Genomic DNA, 20,982 nt, shown 5'->3' with positions numbered 1-20,982 from the left:
CGCAGCGCTGGGGCGCTGTCGCGGAGCGGGCGATGCCTTGCCTGGATCGCCGCGCTGGAACTCCAGTATGCTGGGACCGCCGATAAAAACATCGTGGAGCCGTGGTTCTGTGGAGCGGTCAGCTGCGGCGCTGAACTTTACATCCCGGAGCCTGGGATCTCTCGCCGAGATCGCCAGTGAGTGAAGCTTCGTTCAGCGCGGTCTGTTGGCCTGGAGGCCACGGTCTCCGGTAAGAGGGCGGCCGTTCCTGGCACCCCAAGCTGCTGAGGGTTCTACCGACGCTGGAGTACCATCACCTGGCGAGAACGGCCGGGAACATCGGGCCCCGTAACGGCGACTGTGGAGGCCTCAATAGGCCCGACTCTGGGTGGACAAGAGGATGGGGACTGGACTTTGTGCCTTCCCCCACAGTGGGAACCTCTGTGGGGGGATGTTTTATGTTTTAATGTTAAACTTCTTGAATGCTATGTTGTATTTTTATTAGTGTACTGCAAGGACATCTGAATTTCCTCTGAATAAGAGGATTAATAAAGTAATAATCTAATCTAATCTAATCTAATCTATAAACCAAGTCTATCCAGTCTTTCTTCATATGAAAGTCCTGCCATCCCAGGAATGAGTCTGGGGACCCTTCTCTATACTCCCTCTATGGCCTGAATGTCTTTCCTCAGATTTGGAGACCAAAACTGTACACAATACACCAGATTTGGTCTCACCAAGGCCCTGTACAACTGCAGTAGAACCTCCCTGCTCCTGTACTCAAATCCTTTTACTATGAATGCTAACATACCATTCGCTTTCTTCACTGCCTGCTGCACCTGCATGCCTACTTTCGATGACTGGTGTACCATAACACCCAGGTCTCGTTGCATCTCCCCTTTTCCTAATCGGCTACCTTTCAGATAATAGTCTACTTTCCTGTTCTTGCCACCAAAGTGGATAACCTCACATTTATCCACATTATACTGCATCTGCCATGCATTTGCCCACTCACCCAACTTATCCAAGTCACCTTGCATCCTAGCATCCTCCTCACAGCTAACACTGCCCCCCAGTTTTGTGTCATCCGCAAACTTGGAGATGTTGCATTCAATTCCCTCGTCCAAATCATTAATATATATTGTAAATAGCTGGGGTCCCAGAACTGAACCTTGCGGTACCCCACTAGTCACTGCCTGCCATTCTGAAAAGGTCCTGTTTACTCATACTCTTTGCTTCCTGTCTGCCAGCCAGTTCTCTATCCACATCAATACTGAACCCCCAATACCATGTGCTTTAAGTTTGCATACTAATCTCTTATGTGGGACCTTGTCGAAAGCCTTCTGAAAGTCCAGATATAACACATCCATTGGTTCTTCCTTATCCACTCTACTAGTTACATCCTTGAAAAATTCTATAAGGTTCGTCAGACATGATTTACCTTTCATAAATCCATGCTGACTTTGTCCAATGATTTCACCACTTTCCAAATTTGCTGCTATCCCATCTTTAATAACTGACTCTAGCATTTTCCCCACTACCGATGTTAGACTAACTGGTCTGTAATTCCCCGTTTTCTCTCTCCCTCCCTTTTTAAAAAGTGGGGTTACATTAGCTACCCTCCAATCCTCAGGAACTACTCCAGAATCTAAAGAGTTTTGAAAAATGATCACTAATGCATCCACTATTTCTGGGGCTACTTCCTTAAGCACTCTGGGATGCAGCCTATCTGGCCCTGGGGATTTATCGGCCTTTAATCCATTCAATTTACCTAACACCACTTCCGGACTAACCTGGATTTCACTCAGTTCCTCATTTGATCCGTGGTCCCCTGCTATTTCCGGCAGATTATTGTTTTACCCCTTCACCAACAATGCCAGCTGCCTCGAGATGATGGAAAGATGTTTCTGAAAGACGAGGATATGTTCACAAGCGCAGAATTAGGCCATTTGGCCCATCAAATCTACTCCGCCATTCAATTATGGCTGTTTTGGAATGATTTTACTCACGTACAGTGATTAAGATCCAAAAACGTTTATTAGCAATACAGCATAGGTAACTTCATCTTAACACACTGCTCAAGACTGGGGAAGAAAGGGAAAAGGGCTTTCTATTAAACCAGTGGGCGGAGCCACAGTATGACTCATAACATGAGTGACATCCTCGTTCTTAAAGAATTAAATGTCAGTACAAAACCATTGACTAAATAAGGCATGCATAGCAGTTGATAATAAGCTGGAGGAAAGTCAAACATAGCCTGAGTATTTCATGGTGGGCTTGCAAACACAGCCAGCATGTGTGCGCTATATAAACCATTTCCGTTTTTTCGTCATTGGGGACAGAGTCGGTGGTATTACTGGTGGCGGAGATTGAAACAGCATTCCCGGTGATGAAACAGGGGACTTTGGCACAGGCGGAGGAGGCATCGCCATTGGCAGAGTAGCCATTTCAAAAGTGGGTTGTTGTGCTGGTATAGGCAGACTGATGCCGCTGGACGTGGACGGAAGTACACTTGTACGGTCGAGATAATACGGAGATGGAGCCGGCTCATTCACAGGCAGGATATGTTGTCTGTTACGTCTGTAGGTGCCGCCATCAGCACTAACCAAATATGAGTGTGGCTCAGAGGCAGTTCCAGAAATTACACCAATACGGTCATGACCTTTGTCAGTTTGCAAACGAATCACCTGCCCCTTGGTTAATGGTGGCAGCGGCCTGCTTCTTTTGTCATACCAATGTTTTTGAAGGTCATGATTTTGTTGCAGCCTGGACTGTACTTCCGATGGTGGGACCACCTGCGGGATCAATGCCTGATCTGCCACAGGCACCGTGGTTCGGGCCTGCCTTGACAATAAACGTTGAGAAGGTGAATCCAAGATGGGGTTGCGGGAGATGTTGTGTAGGTTGAGCAGGTCCAGGTACATGTCGGAATTAGCTCTGTGGGATCATTCCATTAGCTCGTGACAGCTTGTTCAGACAGTCCATTCAACTGTGGATATTCAGGGCTGCTGGTGATGTGGTGAAAACCCCAGCATGCAGCAAACTCTTTGAAGTGCTGGCCGGTAAATTGACTGCCGTTATCAGATAGCAGTATGCAAGGAGCTCCATGGTCTACAAAATGGCGAGCGAGTTTTAGAACTATCCCGTGAGAAGCAGAGCTAATAAGAAAATCGATGTCAAACCAGCTGGATTATGAGTCGACAAGTACCAGGTACTGTTTGCCATGCCACTCAAATATGTCATTTGCCACTATAGACGACGGGAGGGCAGGAGCTGGGTGTGAGAGAAGTGGTTGCTCTTGGTGATGAGGTGTCAAGCTGTTACACACTGCACTGGTCTCCATTTGGAGGCGTTGGTTCGTATCCCACTTCTGACACCATGTTGGAATGACTTAACTCACGTACAGTGATTAAGATACAAATAATTTTATTAGCAATAAAGCATAGGTAACTTCATCTTAACACACTACTCAAGACTGGGGAAGAAAGGGAAAAGGGCTTTCTATTAAACCAGTGGGCGGAGCCACAGTATGACTCAAAGCATGAGTGACACTGATCTACAAGCTGATCTATATTTCTCTTTTAACCCCATTCTCTTACCGTCTCCCCGTAACCCCTAACACCCTTACTAATAAAGAATCTGTCCATCTCCGCTTAAAAATATCCATTGACTTGGCCTCCACAGCCATCTGCACAAAGAACTGGCTGCAGGGTGTGGCCAAGGTGAAACAGAAACTGGGATTCCAGCAGTTACCTTTCCTTTCTGTAGAAGGACATAATCTGGTGGTCAGATGCGAGTTGTGAGGTGTTGCTGAAGTGGCACTGGTGTGATTCACACGGTGACCTTGCATTACATCAGTAACCCAAGGCAATTCATTTTACCTGAAGACTGAAATTGGACGACATTTGCCATGTACAAAATTCCAGAGAACCGGCAGGAAAATTGTTTCCTAATATCTCCCTCATCCTGATGACTACATCTGCATGTGGCAACATCCAGCTGTGGACACATGACTATCAAGTGTCACCTCATATGTAGGCTCTGTCTGTTCCCAATTGTGCCCAGCCACGGTGCTGCTTAATGATCCATTCTGCGTAATGATCCATGATCATCCCCAGCACTCATCTCTAATAGTGATCAAACAGTGGTCTGCTTGGAATGCTCTCAAGGCCCTATAGATGGAGGAGATGATGGATATACTGGACGGTTCTTCAGACAGACTATCAAATTAATTTGACAGAATGCCAGAATTCTCAAACCAACACCAACGTCATGCTTGGCAGGCAATGAAAGTGATCTTTCTCCTGAAATCTTTAATACACAACTGGAGTCTCAATGGCTGCTCTTGTGGTGATAACAGTTGGGATGAGGCTTTAGCCCATCGTCTTCTGTAAAGTGATGCAATGGTTGTTGATGACGTTCATTCTGAACAATTGTGTATCACCAAACCAAAAATAAAACTGATTGAGGAACTCAGGGGGTCAGGCAGCATTTGTAAATGAAAAGGACAGTCAACATTTCAGGTAGATCATTCCCCTGGATTCCAGAGATGCTGCCTGACCCACCGAGTTCCTCCAGTAGTTTGTTTTTGGCCTAGATCCCAGCATCTGCAGTCTCTTGTGTATTTTGTGTAACACCAGACTATACGTTTAATGGGCTGCTACTGACAAATTATCAACCTAGAAAGTACATAAAAGAAAACCGATCCAACGTAAAAAGAACAATGTGATGTGCTGAGAATGGTGACGCATGTGCATGTTTCAATTTACACACATTTTCACATGTCATGAATAAAGTAATAATTTTGAAATAAAATAAAAGTTCCTGCTCTGTTCACAGGGTGTAGACTAGGACCTGACTGTGTTTCTCCACAGAAGTCCTGGAGTCTTACAATAGCTTGTGCCTAAGCTGGCAGCACCTGCCACCCATATCCGGCTGGCAATGGGCAACGTTTCGGGCCAAAACCCTCGTCTGAAGAAGGGTTTCGGCCTGAAACGTTGCCTATTTCCTTTGCTCCATAGATGCTGCTGCACCCGCTGAGTTTCTCCAGCGTTTTTGTGTACCTTCGATTTTCCAGCAACTGCAGTTCATTCTGAAACCCATATCCAGCTGCCTGAGGAGAATACCCAATGGGACAGTACAAACTTCCAGGGATTTCCCTCCTCAGGCTGCAGATGAACCCTACTTAAATTTATGACCATTAAATTCTCCAATTTTGGATAACTCCACCCTTCCCCTTTTTTCCCCTACTTGCCCTTTCTTTCCCACCCTCTATCCCTTGTTCCACACCTGGATTTGCACCTACTTCTCCCCTCATTCCCCACCTCCACATCTACCTACATTCCATCCGTTAGCTCCACAATTCACATGGTTGCAATCACCTTCTGTCTTTTCATCTCTGATCTTTGTCCAACCATCCATTTGTTCAACTGTATTTACCTATTATTTGCCAGGCTCTGTATGGCCCCATCTCTCTTCCAGCTTTCTTCCCTCCCCCTGAAGAAGGGTCCTGACTCAAAACATCATCTATCCATTTTTTCCTGAGATACTGACTGACCTGCTAGCTACTCCTGCACTTTGTGCCTTTGTCACTGTTTGCTGCCTGAACTTAGTGGCTGGAAATTGTAGCTAGCCCATTTCATGTCAGTTCAATTTGTGCAAAGGAATGCATTTGGCCAGAGGCACAGTTTAAACGGATGAAAAAAAAATTGTTGACAATTGGCAAAGATCCAAATTCCAATTGGTTTCTTGCAGCCATCCATTATAAAAGGACAGCGTTGAAAATCAAGCCTCCTTAATTAACATTCCATTCATGTAGGCATGTGATGTAAGGAATAGATTGACACAACATGCAATGATTTATGACTAATGTCTGAGGTAATTATGAATTAAGGTGATAGTGTAATCACAATGAGCATCAAATTCATTTCACACATACTGATTCCATCTATTAAAAGGTGCAGGCTAGCCTGGATGGCATTCACAGCCCAATTATTACAGCCCAATATTGGCTGTGTAAGTCTCCTTTCAAAGTTACTGGACCAACACCAAACAATTATTTTCCTGCTGAAAGTAGCTGACAGCAGAATTTGACACTGGTGCAGATTCAGAAGCAATGACAAGGCAGTCTTGGCTGTGGTGTTGAACAATGTCTACAGAAGGAAAAAAAAACCATAAAATGCTGGAGTAACAGCGGGTGTGGCATTATCCCTAGAGGATATGGATAGGTAACGTTTCAGGTCAAGAACCTTCTTCAGAGGTGTTTTTCTTACACGTTATCTGGAATACTGTTAATACAAAAAAACGCAAGTTGCTGGAGTAACTCAGTGGGCCAGGAAGCATCTCTGGAGAATGTGCATAGGTGACGTTTTGGGTCGGGACCCTTCTTGTGGCTGTGGTGGGGGGAGGTGGTGGGGGTAAACTGTGGTACACTTGTCTACTAATTTATGGAGGTATATGGATGCGTTGGATGGTCCTGAAATGATGGATTGACTTATGCGGAAAGGCTGTCTGAAGAAGGATCCCGGCCCAGGATGTACTCCAGAGATGCTGCCTGACCCGTTGAATTACTCCAGCACTCTGTGTTTATTGTTGTAAACCAGCATCTCCAGTTCTTTGTTTCTTCTGTCTACAGAAGAAAAGGCTTGAGAGGATGTTCCCTCATGATGAAATATGGAAAATAGATTCAGTGTTTCATCCATGTATGAGGATGAGGAAGAATTTCTCTCTCGGTAATGAATATTTGGAATTCTTTACCCCAGAGAGCTGTGAAGTTGGTTTGTTGAATATACAGTATTCATCATTGAGATAAACATAAATTTGATGTTTGAGAAATCAAGTTATGGAGAACAGGCAGGAATGTTGAACTTATTGAATGACGGAATATCTTCAAGAGACTATATGGCCTCCAAACCTTCCTACATTATATCTTCTTGCAGATTGTCTGTTTTAGAGTTGCTAGTTGAGGGATGAATGTAGGGTATTTAGTAGGGTGTAGATTTAATGTTGCACAGGTAACTGTGTTAAACATTGGTTGGGGAGCAGACTGAATTTTAACCAGGACAATGTGATGAATATTGCACAGCGCATAGAATAAAAATAGGACAAGGGCATGATAATTGTTACCAGGAAGCCGAACAAAAGTAGCTATGGCATCGGGACGAATATTGAGCAGGGTACCAGGATGGATGTACCTGGATAACAGAACAAATATTGGTCAGGGCATCAGGATGAATGTTGTTTTGGGCATCATGATGAAGGTTGCCAAGGGCACATGATCAATGTTGCCCAAAATATGGGATGAATGATATCCAGGGAACAAAATAGGTGTTGGCCAGGACGGTACCCAGACGTGGCATGAAAGGACGAGAAGCCGAAGCAAAGAAGTGGAAGCCAGATAACCGAACGGAAACAAGGCCGAAAAGCCAACTAACTGAAAGCGTACGAAGCTGAAAAGCCAACTAACCGAAAGGGCGGGATGCCTAAAAGCAAACTCACCGAAAGGGTGGGATGCCTAAAAGCAAACTCACCGAAAGGGTGGGATGCCTAAAAGCAAACTCACCGAAAGGCCGCTATGCCGAAATATCAACTCACCGAAAGGCTGCATCGTCTACAAGCCAACTCACCGAATGGCCGCTCTGCCGAAAAGTCAAATACGGACATGACGTCACCGGGGGGGGGGGGGGGGGGGGGGGGGGGGGGGGGGGGGACTTGTCAGCGATTTGTCCAGACCCCCGAGTTCATCACATCACTGTCTGGCAGAGACGGGAGAGTGGGGGTCATTTTCCACACAAGCCATAGGTGACTGGACACTTTGAACCCGTGCGCCAAATTGTATGCGGCCGAAGGAGCGCATTCCTCGGGACAGCCCCCACTCTCCCATGGCCACGGCCACCCTCTGCCTTGTCTCCCCCGTGCGGCTGCACTGTGACGGGCTGTGGGTCGGCAGCGCCGGGTGGAGCAGAGGTGTGGGACAGGCTGGTCCCTCCGCCCACCCAGAGTCACTAACCGCGATGCACCGCCATCGGTCTGATTCCGTTCGGTTATTTGGCTTCCGCTTCTTTGCTTCGGCTTCTCGTCCTTTGACGGCACGTCCACACATGGGCCAGGACATTAGATGAATGCTGAATGTGGCAAAGAGTTCAGAACCAGGATGAAGGTTACCCGAGAAATTGGGATGAATATTCCTGAGATGAACCATCATGCTTTTCTTTATGCCAGTCTCAAAGGATATTTATCATCCCAGGAAAGTTTCATCTCATTCAAAAGATAACATATTTCAAGAGTGCAAGACTTAGTTTGTTCTGCACAGTGTCAGCTTGTGCTATGTACTCAATTATCTGCAACGGCATTGCCCACTGCTACCTCTTATTACAGTTGGGGTTCACTACAGATTTGAAGTCAATTTTAACTCCAAAGAAAATATTACTTTTCATGAGCAAAACAACAATCCTCTAATATTCTTTGAGTTATAAATATTACACTAGACAGAAGATACGGCTAATGGTGTTCAAGCACACAGTGCATGTAAAGGACGTTGGAAATCATGGTCTACATTGCAACATAAAAAAGTTGAAAATCTCCAGGTACTATTAAAGAATGAAAAATGCTCAGCCATCAAACCAACTCTGACACATCAGTGGCAAGATTTAGTTCCCCACTGAGCTACCTTGGAAGCTCTGTATAATTCGAGGGATATTAAAGTTACTGCCCTACTTTGATAGGAAAATTAATGCCGTTGGAAATGTATGGATCATGTACTAAACCAACAGAGAAAATGAACAGATCAGCCACTACCCATGAATGCACCAAGGGCAATAGACAGATTGTCCTTAAGACAGAAAGACCACATATTTTCCTCGAGTTTATGTTACAACGCCTGTAATGTGCATACAAAAAGTCTTTGTCGAGTCGTTAACTCTGTTTTTTATTCTACAGTTCCTGCCTGAACCTCTGAGTGTTTCTAACATTTTTGGTGTTTATTTCCTGTGTACAGCAACTGCAGTATAACATTTTAAATGTTTACATTTTCACCAACAATGCATTCATTAGTCACCATTTAATTCAATGGCTAGCGTAGAGAATTGAAAGGCACAAGAAAACCTGACAACTGTATGAGTAGGGCAATATTTCTTTGCATGTCAATTGCGAATATCAACTCGGCTCATTGTTTTTTGCCTCCAAGGTATTCAAACCTCTTTCTATCACCTAAGCAGACACTTGGGTGATAGAAAGTGTCAGCACTGCATGTAGTGCTGCATTGTCAAAGGTTCTATCTTTCTAATGAGAGGTTCAGTGGAAGCTCTGTTTGTTTATTCAGTTTAACAATTGCATGATGTAATAAAAATAAAGGTGTTGGTTTACACCAAAGATAGACACAAAGTGCTGGAGTAACTCAGCGGGACAGGCAGCATCTCTGGAGAACATGGATAGGTGACATTACGGGTCTGGATCCTTCTTCAGACTGATTGTAGTAGGGAGAATGGGACTAAAACAATGACATTTTTGCTGATGCCTTGGCCAAGAGTTACATTCGGTCCAAAACAGATTAGATTAATACCCGAGATAGACACACGATGTTGGAGTAACAGTGGGACAGAAGGAATTCCTTCTATTCCATTCCTTTTATCCAGGGATGCTGCCTGTCCAGCGAGTTACTCCAGCATTGTATGTCTATCTTCAGTGTAAACCGGCATCTGCGGTTCCTACCAACACATTTAGAATAATATCTCATCATTACCAATCCAAAAACTGGAAGAAAGGATTTTTAGTTTCACAGCAATGACAATGGGATATAGATAAGCTGCGCTTTGCCAGGGAAAATAAAAACACACCCCATTAAGGATACAAGGATACAAAGGACATTTATTGTCACATACACCAATTGGTGTAGTGGAATTTGACTTGCCATTGCAGCACACTAATAAAGATAATACACAACATTCAAGAATTTAACAATAAACATGAAAACATCCCGCCACAATGATTCCCATTATGAGGGAAGGCACAAAGTCCAGTCCCCATCCCCTTGTCCACCCATAGTCGGGCCTATTGAGGCCTCCGCAGTCGCCGCTACGGCGGCCCGATGTTTCAGGCCCTTCTCGCCGGGTGATGGTGCTCTGGCGACGGGAGAACCCTCTCAGCGGCTTGGGGCACCTGGAATGGCCGCTTCCTTACTGGAGATCACGTCTTCCGAAGCCAACAGGCTGCGCTGGATGGAGCTCCACCACTGGTGATCTCGCCGAGAGATCCCAGGCTCACGATGTTAAAGTCAGCGATATTTTACAATTTTTTACCAATCATCTCTGAATCTTTTTATAGATTAATACGTAATTAACTTAGCACTAGCCTGCATAGCACAGTTTCACCCTCCTGCAGATACTACCTGACCTGCCGAGTATTTCCAGCATCTGTTTTTATTTCATACCCAACGGGTCCCATGTTCACATGGGAGGGCTGGTCCCCCGATGCAATATTCCACCTCTCCACCAATTTCACCTCTCCACCAATTACCTCAACCCAAACAACCATTAGCAGTGCATTTTTACTTCAACCAAAACAACCATTTGCAGTGCATTTTTACTTCAACCCAAACAAGCATTTGCAGTACATTTTTACTTCAAACCAATCATATTTTCATTTTCAAACCACATTAAGGGCACTCACAGTTGAGTAGACATGTGTTCAGTGTTATTCCGAGCTCAGAGAGACGTGACCCTCTGGCTTCCTCCATCTTGCAGAGACTCACTCAGAGGCACACCACTTCCTGGTTATATAGTCCCTCCCCCTCCCTCCAGCAGGGGCAGCAGAGAGAATGGCTAATTTAAAAAAAACATTAATATCTCTCTGATTTTTCATAAATGGGAAAAATCCTCTGGTCCAAAAAGACGGAGGGGGGCTCTGAGTGAGGTGGCCAAAAATGACGGCCGTAGGTGGCGGCATTCTCTCGGAAATCGCAGCACAGCGAGCCAAAAGCGGTCAAGATCAGAGTTTTAGTTATATAGATTTATAGTATTTCCAATTTTCTGCTTTTCATAAAATTTCACTTAACCTTTGGTGATGACTTTATGAAAGATTAATGCCATTAACAATTAAACTCTTAAAAGCAGCAAGTCTTACCTTGAAAGAAACTGGCCCGATGTTATATTAATTTCTTCCCAATGCATGCAGTTTGTTGTACTTGGAATGAGTGCCAGGTCTGGCCTGACGTAGGTTGCAGTGGTTACTGCTCTGGCTATCAGTTCCAATGCATCCTGCACATAGTTGTGGAAAGCAGGCTCAGTCATTTTACCATGGGCCAGCAGACCCATGGGCAACCCCTCAGTCCTCAGCTCCTCCACATTTTGAGCGTCACCAAGAATCCAATGGAGTTCCGCCAGGGTCAATCCATAGTTTGCTGCCAACTGGAAAATCCTTTGGAAATGGTCAATGTTACAGCCAAAGGTGATGATGGATAATGAGACCGCCTTGGCCGCTGCCAAGTACCCTTGTAGGTAACTCAGAAAATCATTGTCATCGCTGTCTTCTGTGATGTTGAAAACGGTCCCGAGGTGAATCTTGGAATTGTTGTACAAAAGGCTGAGGAAATCGGACACGTTCCACTCCTGGCACAGAACCAAGTTGACGTCATACCAGCTATTCATTGTCAGGAGGGAAATAAGTATGTCTGCATTGGTGGGGTGAGAATTTTCCAGGCTCATCTGCAGGTGGAGGGGATTCTGTATTAATCAATAAAAAGAACATATCAGCACAGCAAATGTCATCTCAGACTTTCAGCGTGTTTTTCTCAGAGGAATTCACAGCAGTGCTACACTGATTTGGTGTATACTGCAAGGTTGCTTCCCCCTGGTGATGGGTAGGGAGAAGAGGGAGATTGAGTTACACAGAGAGGGGGTAGCTACAAATAAGATGTCTTGTCTCAGGAGTAAGGCATTGATCTTTTAAGACTGAGATGGGGATAAATCTTTCCTCTCACCAAGGTATAAACAAAACTGTGACTGAGAAATATTTGGACGATATGCAAATATTGTCGAACTGGGTAATGATCAGATCAGCCATGGTCTCACAGAATGGCGTGGCTACTGAAGGGGCTGAATGGCATAAACCTGCTCTTATTTTGTATTCTCTTCATGTTCTTATGAAAGTAACTGCCCTGGCTTTGGCAATAATTACAAATATATCTTAATCAGCCCAAGTAAAAAGAAGCTGGGAGACTAGATCTAGGTTTCAATTTCCCTGCAACACGATGAAGTCTAAATCCCAAAATATGGTAAATTAGATAATTGTGATCTGTACGTAATATTAAATGATTTACATTTGTGTATTTACCATTCTTTGTTAGACATTCAACCAATATGAGCAAGTGAATAGGCTGCCAGGAAAATGGAATGAAAGAACGAAATAATGGGCAGAGCTCTCACTGGAACCTAATGCATTACGAGATAACTTTGCTAATTCTATCCTGTATCTCTTACCAGGTTCTTGATGTAGCATGAGACTAGAGAATAAAATTAATCCTTTTATTTAATAGTGTTAGGCCAAATAACAGGAAAGCGATTTTATTAAGTTAATAGGTAATCGTGCCAATTAAACCTTCAATTTGTTTTACTCTGAGGTCAAAAATGTTTTTTCTAGTCAAGAGAGGTTCTCTTGAACTCACCATTTTAAATCTCAGAAGTAACGGGGTTGTCAAAGAAACAAGCACAGACGGACATTGGTTGGCAGTTTATGAGGACACTTTGGTATAAGGTGACCTCATTCCTCATGGCAAGAGCTTCACACTATGATGGAACTTAGCATGCACCAAGAACAAACAAATCTCACACACTCATTCATGATTAGTGACCACATGTGCCTGGTAGAATTTATGGAGTTGTGTGACTTAACCTGACAACCAGCATTCAAATTCAGAAAATTGATTTCCCTGATGCAGTGCTGAAAACAAAACAGTGTTGCAATGACCTAATTTCAAGGTTATTTTGCTTCCAAGAATAGATTATTTCGTAGACAAGTGGGAGCGAGCTCCTTGTTCTAACTTTCCTTGCGTTGTCAGTTTATTTCAGCCCAAAATGCTGATGTATGTTGCAATTAGTTTGTTCTTGCCCATTATGAAGTGTCAATAGCTTTAATCATGTCATCTGGTTGTGCCACATGAATTAACAGCAGTAATCCTCCTAACATGAACTATGATTGAGAAGAAGATAGCTCAAGATCTTTTTCTGACTTTTTAAAAATAAAGATCTCTTTTATTTCCTGGATGAATGGTAACTAATTGAGGGCAAGTTCAGTTCTCAGATATAAGAAAATCTTTGTCATTGTTCGGAAATGCTGGTATGCCTGCCTGAGCACAAAAATAACACTTGCTTAAAACAAACTGTTGGAGGAATTCAGTAGGTCAGGCGGCAACTTAGATGGACAGATGTCATTTTGGGTGGGAAACTTAGAGCCGACTTTCTTAATTAAAAGCATTAGGTTTTTTTGCCGGTATTTCCTCTCCTCTGAAGTATACATGCGTCCTTTGAAAGGGTCAACTGAATGCTGAATTAGGGCCAGTGTCAAAAATTTCCCTGAGGGACGTAATTTTAGAGTTTGTCATATTTGGCTATTCACAGTGTAATTACAAACTAAAATTAAAAAATGACCCATGGTTAAAAGCAAATTCAACCTTTGCAAATCCATGGAATCGTGTGTTATTATTCTATAATTTAAAGATTTGTTTTGTTTTTAAAAATCATGCTAGCAGCAATGTGCTGGTTAAATGATTACGAAAGATGAGTCCTCAGAAAACTTTTTTATTAAGGGATCTTGTGCAAATCACTGGAAATTGAGTTCTAATGAAAAGTTATTAACCCAAAATGTTAACTCTGCATCATTTACCATAGATGCTGTCTGACCTCCTGAGTGTATCCAGCATTTTGTGCTTTTATTTTTAAAAAGTCAGCTTAAATTGCACCTTCTGCTCTGAGCCATTTACATTTCTGAAGAAAGCAACTGTGATACAAAATCCTGCAGTCATGCTGGAAATCTAAGGTAAAAGAGAATGGTGGATCCACAAGACACTCACTCTGCATCAATGGCACGAACCCTGGAAAGAGATATAAGAAAGAGTCAGTAGTTGCTTTCTCAAGGATCTGTTGGCGATGCGACAGTTGCCCTTACACCATTATCCCATCCCTCCAACTAGGAACCCAAAGGCTCCAAGGTGAAGCAGCAATCCACTTCTTGCAAGTGAAAGTGCTCACAATATGATCTCTTCTGTATCGGAGAAGCTAAATGCTGGGTGACTGCTTTTCTCAATAGCTCCATTCAATCCATAAGTGTGATGCTGAGCTACCACTTGCTTGTCACTTTAATTCTTCATCTCACTCCCAATTTGACCACCCTATCACCCGCCACTAGGGGCGCTGCACTGGCAGCCTCTACCTACAGCCTACTGTTATTTCTATCTTTTTTTTTGTTTTTAGTTAGTCTAAAGTTTTGTGTTGGGGGAAACTTTTACTTTTCTATGTGGGGGAGGGGGGCCAGGGTAAGGGGGAAACCGTTTCCCAGTCTCTTCCTGGTGGGGACGCGACTATTTACCCGAGTTGCGTCCTCGCCCCCCCACCTCGCGGCCTACCAGCTGGATCGGAGCGGCTTTTCCTGCCGGGGACCGGGAACCAGACCAGGGCTGCTACAGCAGCGGCGCAGCGCTGGAGTCACTGCGGAGCGGGCGATGCCCACCTGGGTGCCATTTGGAGCTCCGGAGCGTTGGGCCACTGCTCCAACATCGTGGAGCTCTGGTGCGGAGAGCTTCCAACGCGGGCGGTGCTGACCATCATCGTGGAGTCCTGGGGCGCCTTGCAGAGGGTCTCCAACAGCAGTCTCCACCCGGCGCGGCCTGCGGACTTTGGAAGCCGCCCACTCTGGTAGGAGGGGGCCGACTCTGGTGTCCACGCCGCTGAGGACGTCCCGCAGCCCCGATGTCGGACTTACAACACCCCGGCGAGTGGTCCTGAACATCGGGCCGCCCGTAGCAGCAACTGCGGAGGGCACGGGGAGGCCCTGGCCACGGGGAACAATGGAAGAAGAGACTGACTTTGGTGCCTTCCCACACAGTGGGAAACTTTGATTCTGCTGTGTGGGGATGTTTTATGTCAAACCCTATGGTGTGTTGAGTCCTTTTTTTTTAAATTGTATGGCTGTATGGGAATTTCATTTCACTGTGCCATCTGGCACATGTGATGAATAAATGTATCTTGTATCTTGTATCTTGTATCCATCTTGTTCCAACAGCTAAACAGAAGCTCAAGGCACAATCTCTCATCTCCCAAATGGATACGTTGCAGTCCTTAGGACACAACACTGAATTCAACAATTTTGGATAACCAGCCTTCCCAATTTGTATCAGGGCAGCACGGTGGCACAGCAGTAGAATGTCTTACAGTGCGAGAGACCCGGGTTCATTCCAACTACGGGTGCTATCTGTACGGAGTTTGTACCTTTCCCCTGTGATCGTGTGAGTTTTCTCCAGGTGCTCCAGTTTCCTCCCACACCAAAGAAATACAGGTTTGTAGGTTAATAGGCTTCGGTGAAAATTGTAAATTATCCCTTAGGATAGATGATAGAGCTTGTGTTAAGGGGCTATCCCACTGCAGCAACCTAATTGGCGAGATTAGTAGAGTTTAGAAGAGTTTGAAAAAATGTCATGTTGAAGACCTCCTTCGACTAAGTTGAAGACTAGCTTCGACAAGCTTCTGGAAAATTGGATACTGATGAGTGGAGAGTGAAGACGATCATCTTAGATCTCCTTCGACCTCCCTTCGACTATGTTGAAGACTATTTACGACTACCTTTCGACCTCCTTCGATTACCTTAGACTACCCTCGAATACCTACGAATAACATACGAACAACACGATTAACAGAGAATGGAGTGGCTGGGCTTGTACACTCTGGAGTTTAGAAGGATGAGAGGGAATCGCATTGAAACATATAAGATTGTTAAGGGTTTGGACACGCTAGAGGCAGGAAACACGTTCCAGATGTTGGGGGAGTCCAGAACCAGGGGCCACAGTTTAAGAATAAGGATTAAGCCATTTAGAACGGAGACGAGGAAACACTTTTTCTCACAGAGTGTGGTGAGTGTGGAATTCTCTGCCTCAGAAGGCGGTGGAGGCAGGTTCTCTGGATGCTTTCAAGATAGAGCTAGATAGGGCTCTTAAAAATAGCGGAGTCAGGGGATATGGGGAGAAGGCAGGAACAGGGTACTGATTGGGGATGATCAGCCATGATCACATTGAATGGCGGTGCTGACTCGGAGGGCCAAATGGCCTATTCCTATTGTCTATTGACCTACTAAGACCCCCTAGTTGGACTAAACCTACGAGTAAAAAAATAATCGCTTTTTTCCATGGCGTCCTTTTTTTACTCACGGGCATTTTTCAACGTTGAAAAATATACGCCGCGACCTAGCTGAGGCCTCGAGTATGCGGGCACTACACTCGAGTATGAAGGAGAGTTACAAAGACCTCCTAGGACCTCGTGTTGACCATGCTGCGAGTATGAGTCGAGGGCAAACTCTTCTGAACTCGCAGATTAGGCACCGCAGTGGGACAGCCCCTTTATGGGGATCACTGGTCAGTGCGGACTCGGTGGACCGAAGGGCCTGTTTCTGAGCTGTATCTCTAAACCAAACTAAACTGGCTAGTTGTGATGATAAATCATTAATCTGTAAGATTAACCCAGTGTTTTCCACCTATGCTGCCTGGTCTTCTGGGTACTTTTAACATTCTCGTTTGCTTCAGATTTCAAGCAAATCATAATTCAGTCACTCTATTTGTTCTCTTTCATCTGTTCTCATTCGTCTCTTTCTGTTATTCTGATGATAAATCAGCTGTAAATTACATTACTTCACCCCAGCAGCCTCAACTCCCCCCAATGTTTAATGGCGTCCCAGTGTGCCATTAACATTCACTTTGTCGTCACCCTACCACTATTTCCTCGATTCCCTCCACCTCTCCTCCTTCTCTGCATGTTGGATTTCTAACATAAGAGAGTCAAGAGTCAAGAGAGTTTTATTGTCATGAGTCCCAGATAGGACAAAAAAAAAATCTTGGTCACCTTAGCTCTTTCTTGGTCACATTAGCTCTGTTTCTTTCTGACTGCTGTGTTTTATATCAGGTTTCCAGCATCTGTTGTGTTTTTTTTTCAGCGAATAATATAAAGCCTCATTGCAAAGTTCCTATAGAGGGTAAACTTGATGTTACAAAATTAGAATTGGGCATTCTAATGGGCCTGTCTCACTTAGGCGATTTTTTGGCGACTGTCATAATCGTAGCAGGTGAACCCCCCTACGACAATGTCTATGACAATTTCTCCAACAGTGTCTACAACAACCTACCTCCTAGTCGACGTCGAGCTACAGCAAGCTACTGACAATCGGCCACCCATTAGGACGTTTACCTACGACCACACCTATGACAACCTAAGTCCACCCGCGACAAGCTACGACAAGGTAAGACAATTCAGTCTCCGGTACCTGTCGCTGGGTGATGTAGGTAGTCACCAATGGAATTCACAGAAGTCAGCACCAGTGACAACCTACGTCATCCTGGCGACAGCACCTATGTCAGGCCATGATCGTTGGCGTCAAGCCCACAAATGCTGACTGTCGCTGAAACGTTTTGAACATTTCAAAATCCAGTGGCGATAAAAGGTATGGCTCGTTGGGCGACTGAGGAGACCATACAGGTGACACCCCGGCGACCATGTGGCAATAGCCTAGTCGCCTGTAGTCGCCTATAAAATTGCCTAAGTGGGACAGGCCCATTACTTGAAAACAGGGTAATTGCTTTGGGAAACAAAAGTGTATTACATTAGACCATATTTATATTATATTTATTTCATATTTTCATGAGTAGCTAAGAAGGCCGTGCTGCTCTCTTACTGCCTGGTCTCCACCATGACTTCAAATGCTGTCTGCATGGAGTTTACACATTCCTCTTATGACTACATGGATTTCGCTGGGAGGGTCAGGTTTTCTCCCATATCCTAAGCTCGAGTGGTTCGCTGTGTTATTTCGACACGTTAAATTTATCCAATGTCGGTGGATGGCAGGAGATTCAGGGTGAAGTTTATGGGCATGTATGACAGCATAGATTACTGGGAAATAAGTGGAGGAATGGGAGTGATGTATTAGCTCTTTGAGCTGATGTTGGGTTGATGTGCTACATCGCCTCCTTCGATGTAATAAGTAAATATAATATAAATAAGACATTGTGCATTACATTGAAAGATTGTATGCTGACAATGAAAGTAATGACAGCATTCAATTGCAATAGCATTGACATTAAACTAACTATTTAATCTATTTAAATTACTGGGATAAATTGAAAAACAATTTTGGCACTGCATTGCTACAGCACAAACAGCAAGTATTGTAGTGTGTGGCGGAATGTTACTGGATATTATCTGGATTATTTTAGATAATCATTTGAAGGTTGAAACCTACCAGAGAGTTAGATTTCAGACATTAGGGCAACAGAAAAGATAAAGAGAAAGAGGGCTTAAGTGGGCTAATTAAAGAACTTAATGCACTGGTAGCTGAAGCCACAGATATCAATGGTAGGCCAAGCAAAAATGTAGATGTTGAAGAGACAAGAAAAGTAGGGTTGTAAGACTGGAGGTTTCAAAATGATTACTGCATCGACATTGAACCAAGCTTGTTTTCTTTATGAACAGATTCTGTCAGTAAGCTCTCCAGAGGGATTCTGATGTCTCATTTAAAATGCATAAATTGCCTGAGCATTATACATGGAAAGGACAATTAAAATCCAATTCAGTAACCCGCAGTCGTGTTTTCTAATTATGAGTTAATTAACTTTTTTTTTCGGCGGTGCATTTGGTAATAAAGCCGACAGAAACATAGAAACATAGAAATTAGGTGCAGGAGTAGGCCATTCGGCCCATCGAGCCTGCACCGCCATTCAATATGATCATGGCTGATCATCCAACTCAGTATCCCATACCTGCTTTCTCTCCATACCCTCTGATCCCCTTAGCCACAAGGGCCGCATCTAACTCCCTCTTAAATATAGCCAATGAACTGGCATCGACTACCCTCTGTGGCAGAGAGTTCCAGAGATTCACCACTCTCTGTGTGAAAAAAGTTCTTCTCATCTCAGTTTTAAAGGATTTCCCCCTCATCCTTAAGCTGTGATCCCTTGTCCTGGACTTCCCCAACATCGGGAGCAATCTTCCTGCATCTAGCCTGTCCAACCCCTTAAGAATTTTGTAAGTTTCTATAAGATCCCCTCTCAATTTCCTAAATTCTAGAGAGTATAAACCAAGTCTATCCAGTCTTTCTTCATAAGACAGTCATGACATCCCAGGAATCAGTCTGGTGAACCTTCTCTGCACTCCCTCTATGGCAATAATGTCCTTCCTTAGATTTGGAGACCAAAACTGTACGCAATACTCCATGTGTGGTCTCACCAAGTCCTTGTACAACTGCAGTAGAACCTCCCTGCTCCTATACTCAAATCCTTTTGCTATGAAAGCTAACATACCATTCGCTTTCTTCACTGCCTGCTGCACCTGCATGCATACTTTCAATGACTGGTGTACCATGACACCCAGGTCTCGCTGCATCTCCCCTTTTCCTAATCAGCCACCATTTAGATAATAGTCTGTTTTCCTGTTTTTGCCACCAAACTGGATAACCTCACATTTATCTACATTATACTGCATCTGCCAAACATTTGCCCACTCACCCAGCCTATCCAAGTCACCTTGCAGTCTCCCAGCATCCTCCTCACAGCTAACACTGCCCCCCAGCTTAGTGTCATTGAACTTGGAGATATCGCCTTCAATTCCCTCATCCAGATCATTAATATATATTGTAAATAGCTGGGGTCCCAGCACTGAGCCTTGCGGTACCCCACTAGTCACTGCCTGCCATTGTGAAAAGGACCCGTTTACTCCTACTCTTTGCTTCCTGTTTGCCAGACAGTTCTCTATCCACATCAATACTGAACCCCCAATGCCGTGTGCTTTAAGTTTGTATACTAATCTCTTATGTGGGACCTTGTCGAAAGGTTCTGGAAGTCCAGATACACCACATCCACTGGTTCTCCCCTATCCACGCTACTAGTTACATCCTCGAAAAATTCTATAAGATTCGTCAGACATGATTTACCTTTCATAAATCCATGCTGACTTTGTCCAATGATTTCACCACTTTCCAAATATGCTGCTATCCCATCTTTAATAACTGACTCTAGCAGTTTCCCCACTACCGATGTTAGACTAACTGGTCTGTAATTCCCCGTTTTCTCTCTCCCTCCCTTCTTAAAAAGTGGGGTTACGTTTGCTACCCGCCAGTCCTCTGGAACTACTCCAGAATATAAAGAGTTGTGAAAGATTCTTACTAATGAATCCACTATTTCTGGAGCTGCTTCCTTAAGTACTCTGGGATGCAGCCTATCTGGCCCTGGGGATTTATTGGCCTTTAATCCATTCAATTTAGCCAACACCACTTCCCGACTAACCTGAATTTCACTCAATTCCTCCAACTCCTTTGACCCGCGGTCCCCTGCTATTTCCGGCAGATTATTTATGTCTTCCTTTGTGAAGACGGAACCAAAGTAGTTATTCAATTGGTCCGCCATATCCTTGTTCCCCATGATCAACTCACCTGTTTTTGACTGCAAGGAACCTACATTTGTTTTAACTAATCTCTTTCTTTTCACATATCTATAAAAACGTTTGCAGTCAGTTTTTATGTTCCCTGCCAGTTTTCTTTCATAATCCATTTTTCATTTCCTAATTAAGCCCTTTGTCCTCCTCTGCTGGTCTCTGAATTTCTCCCAGTCCTCCGGTATGCTGATTTTTCTGGCTAATTTGTACGCATCATCCTTCGCTTTGATACTATCCCTGATTTCCCTTGTTATCCACGGATGCACTACCTTCCCTGATTTATTCTTTTGCCAAACTGGGATGAACAATTTTTGTAGTTCATCCATGGAGT

General features: G+C 44.2%; 1 protein-coding gene across 1 annotated transcript in view; it reads right to left on the bottom strand.

Moving 5' to 3' along the window:
• The window catches only part of grin3a (glutamate receptor, ionotropic, N-methyl-D-aspartate 3A), a 166,440-nt gene that overhangs the window by 86,758 nt on the left and 58,700 nt on the right, over positions 1 to 20,982 (bottom strand). Inside the window, exon 2 of the mRNA XM_055632410.1 lies at positions 11,098 to 11,696. Coding sequence (XP_055488385.1) covers positions 11,098 to 11,696 — 599 coding nt within the window. The remainder of the gene's footprint in view (positions 1 to 11,097; positions 11,697 to 20,982) is intronic.

The sequence above is a fragment of the Leucoraja erinacea genome, chromosome 3 (assembly GCF_028641065.1).
Source record: "Leucoraja erinacea ecotype New England chromosome 3, Leri_hhj_1, whole genome shotgun sequence".
Lineage (NCBI taxonomy): Eukaryota > Metazoa > Chordata > Chondrichthyes > Rajiformes > Rajidae > Leucoraja > Leucoraja erinaceus.
Note: the sequence above shows the minus strand (reverse complement) of the source record. Positions and strands in the feature narration are given on the sequence as shown.